The sequence below is a fragment of the Alligator sinensis genome, unplaced genomic scaffold (genome assembly GCF_000455745.1).
Source record: "Alligator sinensis unplaced genomic scaffold, ASM45574v1 scaffold225_1, whole genome shotgun sequence".
NCBI classification, from domain to species: domain Eukaryota; kingdom Metazoa; phylum Chordata; order Crocodylia; family Alligatoridae; genus Alligator; species Alligator sinensis.
The window spans coordinates 608,675-617,189 of NW_005842180.1; the positions used below are offsets into that span (position 1 = coordinate 608,675).

Below are 8,515 nucleotides of genomic sequence, written 5' to 3' on the forward strand. Positions count from 1 at the left end.
CTTTTGTGTGTGTGTGTGTGTGTGTGTGTGTGTGTGTGTGTGTGTGTGTAAAAATAAAATTTTGAGACTGTAATATACAATCTCAACAAATGTACACAAAGATGGTCTGAATTTTAAAAAAATGTTTTGGTATCTGTTAGTGTTCAGTAAACTTGACGGATGAGTATACTTTTGTTTTTATATTTATATTTTGCAGCCCTTCTGTTTTAAATATTATTTGGAGGGAGAAGTAAGTGGGCTGTACATCAAATAACGCTTCCTTCTTTATATGCAGATATTATATATTTTATGATACTATCTATTTTTGTTTTTAAAAAACAGACAAATGCAAATAAATATGATTTTTTTTTACTAACAGGAGTGCTACATATGAAAATACTATATGTTTTGGTTAGGTAGTAGTTCTGAAACATGCAAATTATTACTAGTTGTAATAATCTTGTATTTTACAGTTACTTAGATAAATGTCTCTTTTCATTCACTTTATATGAAATGAAATGTTTCTATGTTTTAAACATTTAGGCATTTAAACCATTTTACGTTCAAGTGGTAAAAGCAAAAATGTTTCTGGAATAAATGCAGCAGAAATTCTCTGACATAACCCAAGCCTAAATTTCCACAAATCTAAAATTAGTAGTAGTTTAATCCTAGGTACCAATTACAAGCATGGAATAAAGCCCATAATGAAGTATGATATAGTATAAAATGGATGTTGTATCAGTTAAAGTCAGGTACAGTAATAAATATTAGTAAGATCAGATATGAAAACTATGTCACTAAGTGCAGAATTGGGCTCTTAATTCTTTATGACTAGATGGTCAGAGCTGGCAGTCAAAATCGCTAAACCTCCACTTGATTAGGCATCTCTTAAAGCCATGCCATATCTGGATATCTTTCTGGAGTTGATAGGTGTGCCTACACCTCTCTTGCATCTTCAAAGGAAAACTATTTGAATTTAATTTATCCACTTAAAACCAGGGCTGTGGCTTGAGGTATGCTGTGGCTTTTTCCCGTAACAGAAAAAAATCCCAGTATGGACAGAGTTTGTGGTTTATTCAGTCCAGATAATAGTTGTAAGCTGTATTGGTAAAATAACTGATAAAAGCTTTGTTTCTGCTAGGAGGTTTGCTGGTGCAGCTATACTTATAAAAGTCTTTTTTATGTAGAAGAAACTCTTCGCTTAAATGGTCCCAAAAGTTCAACACAACTTCTTTTTTGCCAGTTCAGTAATTTAACTAGGAGTATCTGTGCCAGTTATTAATGCCTGTCCCAGCAATGCTTTCAATAAAAACATTGTTCATATTTTACCACTTTCTAATGCTGAATAAATTTAAAGTTTCAGATATGTGAAAATATTCAGAAAAGAACATTTCACCAGTTAAAAGAAACAAAAATGTAAATTCCATAGACAGTTATGCCATAATAGACCTAGGCTCAATAGATAGTGCTGTTACTGAGAATAGGGCAAAGATAGGAGTCCTGTCCTTGCAATGATTTGACTTTCATAGTTTAAAAACAGTTTACTTAAACTGATGGAAAGTGTTTAGGCAGACTTCTGTTTTGGTGAGAGAGGCTTATTTTGATTTACCTTAATTCCTTAGTGATTTAAGGGTGAATCAGTATAGGTAACACTGGGACCAAAATATGTGCATTTGTACTCAAACCTGCACAGATTTAACTAAAAGGTTTTAAAAATAGTTACTTTAAGGCAGTGCGTATTTGTATTTAGACTAGCCTGTATATTACCTAAAAAAATATAGCTATTTAGTCTAAAAAATAGTGGTTTTAAATAAAAGTATTATTTCAAAACATTTAACCGAGTGCAGATAAGTCAATGAGAATGCTGTATAAAAAAAATCCTTGTAGAATTGGCTCCTAGAGTTGTGAAAAATTAATTTACACCAACACAAGATGGAGGAGTGGGGAAAAACCAGAAAGGAAAGAAGAAATATAAATGGAGTAAAAGAAAAAAATGAAGCAAATTTCTCTGAGGTTGTTGAGGAAGTTTATTGTATGGTTATGCTGATTTCTTGTAATAGATTTGTGGAGGCACATAGCAGTATAATAAATAGGGGTGCACCACTAAAGATTATTTTTTTGACCAGTACCGATGGCTGATTCTTAGCCAGTCATATCGGCTGATACCAATCTGATTGCTGATATGCAGTCCTTCAGCTTGGAGAGCAGCATCCAGCTGGTAAGCCTGTTGGGGGAAGGGGCCTGGTGCAGGGTCCCCACGGTGAGTGGGGCTGGGGTAGGTGCTGCCTAGCTGGGGCAGGATGGAGCTACAGGCAGCTTGTCCGGGAGGTGTGGTGGGGAGGGAATAGGAAGAGTGGGTCGGCTCCCTGCTGCTGTGCGCACACAGAGGGAGGCATGGGGAGCATATGCCCCCCCCAGATTTGTAAGCAGGGTGAAGGCAGGCTGCCTGCTTCAGGGCCGGGGACTGTACTGGCCTCTTCCTGGGGGGTGCTGGACCGGGGCTGTGCTCAGAGTGGTGGTGCTGTGTGGGGTGGCCATAGCCACCCCACAATTCACCATAGCTCCTCCTCCCGGTGCCACTATCTGCCCTGCCCTGCCTGCCCCGAGCACAGCCCTGGCCCAGTCCCCCACCAGGAACAGGTCAGTGTAGACCCTGGCCCCGAGCCCTCGGTGGGCAGTCTGCCCTTGCCCTGCACGCAGGTGAGGGGGGAACATGCTCCCCCATGCCTCCCTGGGGGTGTATGCAGCTCTACCCCCTGCCAGCCCCATCCCCCGCACCTCCAGGACAAGCTGCCCATGGCTCCATCCTGTGCCCCACCCCAGCCCAGCTGGGCAGTACCTGCCCCTGCCCTACTCCCTCCCTCACCGTGTGGGCCTTGATCTGCCCCCCCTGCCCCCCACACCCTTGATCTGCCCCTTTCCTAACCCCCATTCCTCCCCAGACTTACTGGCAGGAGGCTGCTCTCCAATCTGCCAAACTGCATTCCATTCCTGGTCACGTCCATGCTGCGATTGTGCACATGCACCCAGCATTTATCGGTGACATGATAGCCGATCGCCGATGTCATTTTTCCTTTTATCGGTGCCGATACAATATGGATTGATGTATCTGTGCGCCTCTAATGATAAATATAAAATGAACTATGTAACCCCCTCAATTTAGAATTACTAGAACAAACTTAAAAATAACTACCAACAAGAAATAAGCAATTTCATAACTCTTATTCCCTATTCTAGTTAGCATTTTCATATGATTTCTGTCTTGTTCTCTAGGAGCTTAATAATATTTTAAAATTAGTTTCAAAGACTTTTCATGGATCACTATCCTTTCTACATTAGAGTACTTAGTGTATCAGTATTATCCATTTATAATTGTGGGTCAGACTTTAAAGAAGAAACTCAGTCAAATGTCAGACCCTAGCTCGGGTCTGAAATTTATCATTTCACTCCCTTGTGCTCATGAATTTCTAGCAGTTTTTTCCTTTTTAAGTTGCTTTTTTATGGTCTCTGCTTTTCTTTTGGGTAGCTTTTTCTTTAATCATTATGTTAGCATGAGATTTAATATGGAAGTTTCGAAGTTATAGTCAATTCTGTCCTCCTTTCCCACCATCCCCTTAATGAGCCGGTAATACAGGAGTGGGGAAAATGTGGTTCGCAGGGTGGATCCGGCCTGCAAGGCCATTCTATCCAGCCTGCAGGGCCCCTAAAAATTTTTGAAAATTAATATTGATCTGTCCTTGGTTCCTGTCCAAAATGACAGAAACCAGGGGCAGTAGGACCCAGGGGAAGCCTGGCGGGCTCCTGCAACAGCAGGGGCCCCCCTCAGCCCCCCCCGGAGCCGCAAGCCCCAATTTTCCAACTTTAGTTGGTCTAATAAAAGATATCACATTTACCCAAAGAATTTTGTTCAACTTACAAATGTGTACCCTTCCTAGGCTCTTTTTATTTGTTGCATTGTCAATGTTTGGTTTTCATTTGTATTATGACATTTCAGCTGCCTAGTCTTGCTTGTCTTGCCTATTTTCTTCTTCTTCCTCTTGCCATCTCCTCCCCACAGTTTTATCCTGCTTTTTTTCCCCCCTTTGCCTACTTTTTGCCTTACCATTGTAGTCCTGTCTTATCATTTCTAACTTACTAAGTTCTTGTAATATATGTAATCAAATACCAACAAGTTGGCATAAACTTATTACCCTAACTTTCTGCTCTCAAATTATATTACTATTCTTGCTTTTTTTCTTCTTTCAATATTTTGTCATTTTCTGTCTTAAGTGCTTCAGGACAAAGTGTGAGAATGCTATTGTAACATAAATGATGGGTGTGTTACCTACATAGTGGCTAAGTACTAAGGAAATAACTGGTAGTTTGATACCTTAACAAGAAAAAAAATCTTTGTAATCTCTATCCCTGAAAGATTAAGATGCACAAGAAAGTGTGGTAAATTATGTTTCATGGCATAGCAGCAGTTCAGGAATTTCCATACTGTAACCAGAGCTATCTTGTTTGATACACTGCTTTTTAGCAGTAGCTCTTATCTTGGTACTTGAAAAAGAGGTAGCATTGTGAGTACCACTCAACTGCATACAGCTTCAATATACAGGAAGGGAATATTATTTCTGTTTGGTTTTAAGTTGTATTTCTTTTAAATGCGAGTACTGAGATGCATGTAACCTAGATAAGGACTGAGGGACTTCAACCCCCTTTCTTCAGATGAGTGGTATGGATACACAATGCCTAAAATAGCAGAATTACCATGCAGACAAGCTATGAAGAGGCTGCAGTAAGACTGAATCAGCACCACTAGCACAAAAATGCTGTTTTCAGCAGCCTGGGAAATGTGTGTGTGGGTGGGGTGTGGTCCCTGTATATGGACAATATGATCTCATATAATTGAACAGTGGACTATTACTCTACCAGTGGGGTGGCAAGTTGTTGGTGCCCTGGAACCTGAGGAATGAAGGCCATTACTGCTTCCCCACCCCTTCCATTCCCTCTTCCTCTGCTCCAAATTTCAGTCACTGGCAGCAAAAAGACTCTGAATTTGGCAATGTGCAAAGGGGTGAAGGGGCAATGTTGGCGGTGTTCACCTCCTTGGTTCTGGATCCATATCGTCAAGCCCTGCAGGCTGTAATTTAACCGTTTGGAGGCCATAAGCAGCCTACAGCCATGGACTACAAGTAACTGTGCAACTGTTCTGTGCCCCAGTTCCAAGATGAAGTCAGAATGATTACCTCCCCAGTCCCTTGTGGAGGTTTCTCCATAGACTCCTTAAACTTGTGCTTTGCATTGGAAATAATAATTTGGGCATAAGTAGTACTTCAGTATTGCTCCTTTAATGATAAGGAACACTTCTGTTGCTGGAAGACTGTTTTTGTTCATTGTCCCTTACCAGAGCAAAATACATCTATTGCATCATCTGACCAGGTTCCAAGAATTGTTGGCATTGAGGCAAAGTGCCTTGGCAAATGTTTTCTTAAAATGGCAAAACAAAAAAGTGGAGATGATATTTGTAATTATGGACTAGAGCTCTTCAGGTTTCTACCTACAAATAAAAAGGATATGTGATTCTTGGGATGGGAGTAGTCATTCATATATAATACAAGGGCAGCTCTTCAGCTATCCTGATGTGACTATTGCATTTTCTAAAGCCCATTTCAAAACCATAAAACAGGACAAATAATTTGCAATTCATCTGGATTTTTGCCTTGTGGCCATGCTTTTGAATTTGTATTTGTCATAGATGGACCCTCCGTTATGATTGAAATGCTTTTAGATTTAACCTGCTTCTGATTCTGTACCTGAATTTAGGCCATTGAGCAATGGAGGCCTGAAGGCTTAGAGGACTGTTTTAATCCAGTGATAAGTGTTTATTGTGAATCTTATCCATCATATTTTCTCTTCACTTACATAATTGATCAAACATTGCTTTCACAGAGGAGAGGAGGATAGAGAGAAAAAAGAGGTTTGCTTTAAATCTTAGGCTTCATGAAGGACTCTTAAATACTTTTCTTATAAGCCAGATAGTAGTACGCTATGACCCTTAATATGAAGAACTCTATACAAAAAGTTTGGAGACTGAGAACCAAGACTTCTGTTGAAATCATTATGACTTCAGTAGGTTTTAGCATCTCTGAAAATTAGGATACTTTTCATTACATGCCTAAGTGCTTGTTTTACAAGACTGTATGTATGCAGATTAGAAAACTTGGCAGATTTCTCTCTGCGTATATTTCTCCAGCTGTAAAATAAAGGTAACATAGGCTCATCTTGTGAAGCACCCAGATACTTGAGACTTGGAGAGGTGAACCGCACTTTAAAATTTTAGAGTGTTACCGTAGATCCAACGTAGCTACTTTGTGGATCACTTCTAAGTGGAAGCTAAACTGCTATAATGTTAAATCTGTTCGATTCAGGTTTAAAGTTAAAGCAGCTTAGTTGTACAAAACTGATGTACGAGCAGCCAGATAACAATTATATTAGATGAACTGGTATGCACATGAGAAAGGTAAATCATTTCCCCTCCCTTTTTAAAAAGAGTCTCATGTTAATTGTATTTTAAGAGGTAATGCATTATTTTCAGAGAATAAATTCTTGTCTGGAATCATGTTAAAAGACTTGAATAGAGCATTGATCAGATAAAATATTGCAGCAGACCTGTGCCAATATCACAACAACTTTTATAATAATACAGTCATATTTATTTGGAGACTGGAAGGGATGTTTGCCTGTAGTTTGTTGTTATGGTACGGATTTCTTAAATGTACTGCACTCCTTCCTACAGGAGGTGCTGAAACAGCTACAGGGAAGCATTGAAGATGAGGCAATGGCTTCTTCTGGACAAATTGATTTACTGGAACGACTTAAAGGTAAATTTAGGAAAAAGATGCTCTTATCAGACTTTTCTTGCTAATTTTAGTTGCTTAGGGATAACATCTTCAAAAGTGCTAAGTCCCATTAACTTTGGCATCTAAGAAATTCTCGCTGACTTTCAGTGACACTTGATTCCTACCTACCCGAGGACAGAGACAGTGTAACAATTGTATTGCCATCAGAGGATACCAGTATAAGCTGTTAGGGTGCAACTGCCCTGTTTCATTCAGGGTCAAAATTAGGACAGTTAGCTCATTTGTATTGCTAAAGGATTATGCAAAACTAACAAGTAGACAACCATAGCTCATGATTAGGGACCTACCCACATTGAGATTGTGCAGATTTCATGGAAATCGTGAAATTGGGCAATCTCTGCAAAACTTGCGGGGGAAAAAATACTAAAAATAAAATAAAGGCTCTCCAGTGGGAGCCAGCAGTCCTCAAGGCCCGCAACCCTCCAAGGGGGGGAGGGAGGAGCTGCCTGCATGAAGGCGAGTAGGCAAGATGGCTGCCACCCCTGCCCCTCGCCTGTCATACAGCCCCATCCTTCTCCAATCATTGGTGAGGTGCAGGGCTCCATGTTGGACAGCCCCCTCTGCCAATCAGTCACAGAGGATCCCACCAGGGCTCCTTGGCCAATCAGAGGCATGGGAGAGCCACAGCCATGATAAGCCCTCAAAAATGGCAGCCAGGACCACAATCTGTGCAAAAGTGTCCAGCTGCCTCTTTGAGTTGGGTAGACCCTACCGATGAGCATTGCCAAGCAGCAACTCCTCCTCTCCTTTTAAAACAGGTAAAAGGTGTTTGTCCATACCCTTATAGTCATTGTTTAAAATGGGACTTAATTTCCTGATTCACTAAAATGATTTTGAAAATTTTATTTCAGATCTTTATGCAAAAGTCTTCTGATATGAAACCTATATTTTGTTAAATGTTTAGAAAACATATTCTAATATGCTTAGATTAATAACATTATTCCCAACAGTACTATTGAAGCTATAAAATGTAAAATTGAAGTATAAATAATCTTTTGATATGCTGCTGTTGAATCCCTGCCCTATAAATCTTTGCTCTGTGTTTTTTCTTCAGAACTGAACTTGGACAGTAGTAACTTCCCTGGAGTAAAGCTAAGGCCAAAGATGTCCATGCGTTCTTTTGGAAGCCGGGAAGGGTCTGTTTCAAGCCGTTCAGGAGAGTGCAGTCCTGTTCCCATGGGGTCATTTCCAAGAAGAGGCTTTATGAATGGAAGCAGAGAGAGCACTGGTTATTTAGAAGAACTAGAGAAAGAGAGGTAACCTTTCTTTTCTGTGTATGTATTAAGCATCAACTTTTAAATCTGAAAATGCTATTTTTCTGACATATTTGAAACTTTAAAATATTCAGCCATAATTGTATTTGGTTTGGATAGTAATATGCTCTATGTTTAGGAGTCTACTCAATTCACGATTTCACAGATTTTGCAGAAACCATAAAATCTGGGATTATCCATGAAATCAATTTAAAAAAATTAAGAAAAACAAAATGCTAACTTCTCAGTGGGAGCTAGCAGTCCTCACCGCTGTGGCCTGGCCTTGCAGCCCCCCTCGAGAGGGAAGGTGCTGGCTGGCACAGCCCACATAGGCCAACAGACAAGATGGTGGCTGCCCCCTCATTCCTCCTTCCTCCTCTC

At 40.2% G+C, this 8,515-nt stretch overlaps 1 protein-coding gene across 8 annotated transcripts in view; it reads left to right on the forward strand.

Moving 5' to 3' along the window:
- Positions 1-8,515, forward strand: part of APC (APC, WNT signaling pathway regulator) — a 163,516-nt gene that overhangs the window by 75,229 nt on the left and 79,772 nt on the right. For 7 of the 8 annotated variants that reach the window (XM_025207076.1, XM_025207075.1, XM_025207077.1 and 4 more), the window contains 2 exons: positions 6,758-6,842; positions 7,936-8,137. In XM_025207076.1, coding sequence (XP_025062861.1) covers positions 6,758-6,842; positions 7,936-8,137 — 287 coding nt within the window. The remainder of the gene's footprint in view (positions 1-6,757; positions 6,843-7,935; positions 8,138-8,515) is intronic. The other variant, XM_025207079.1, reaches the window with a different exon arrangement.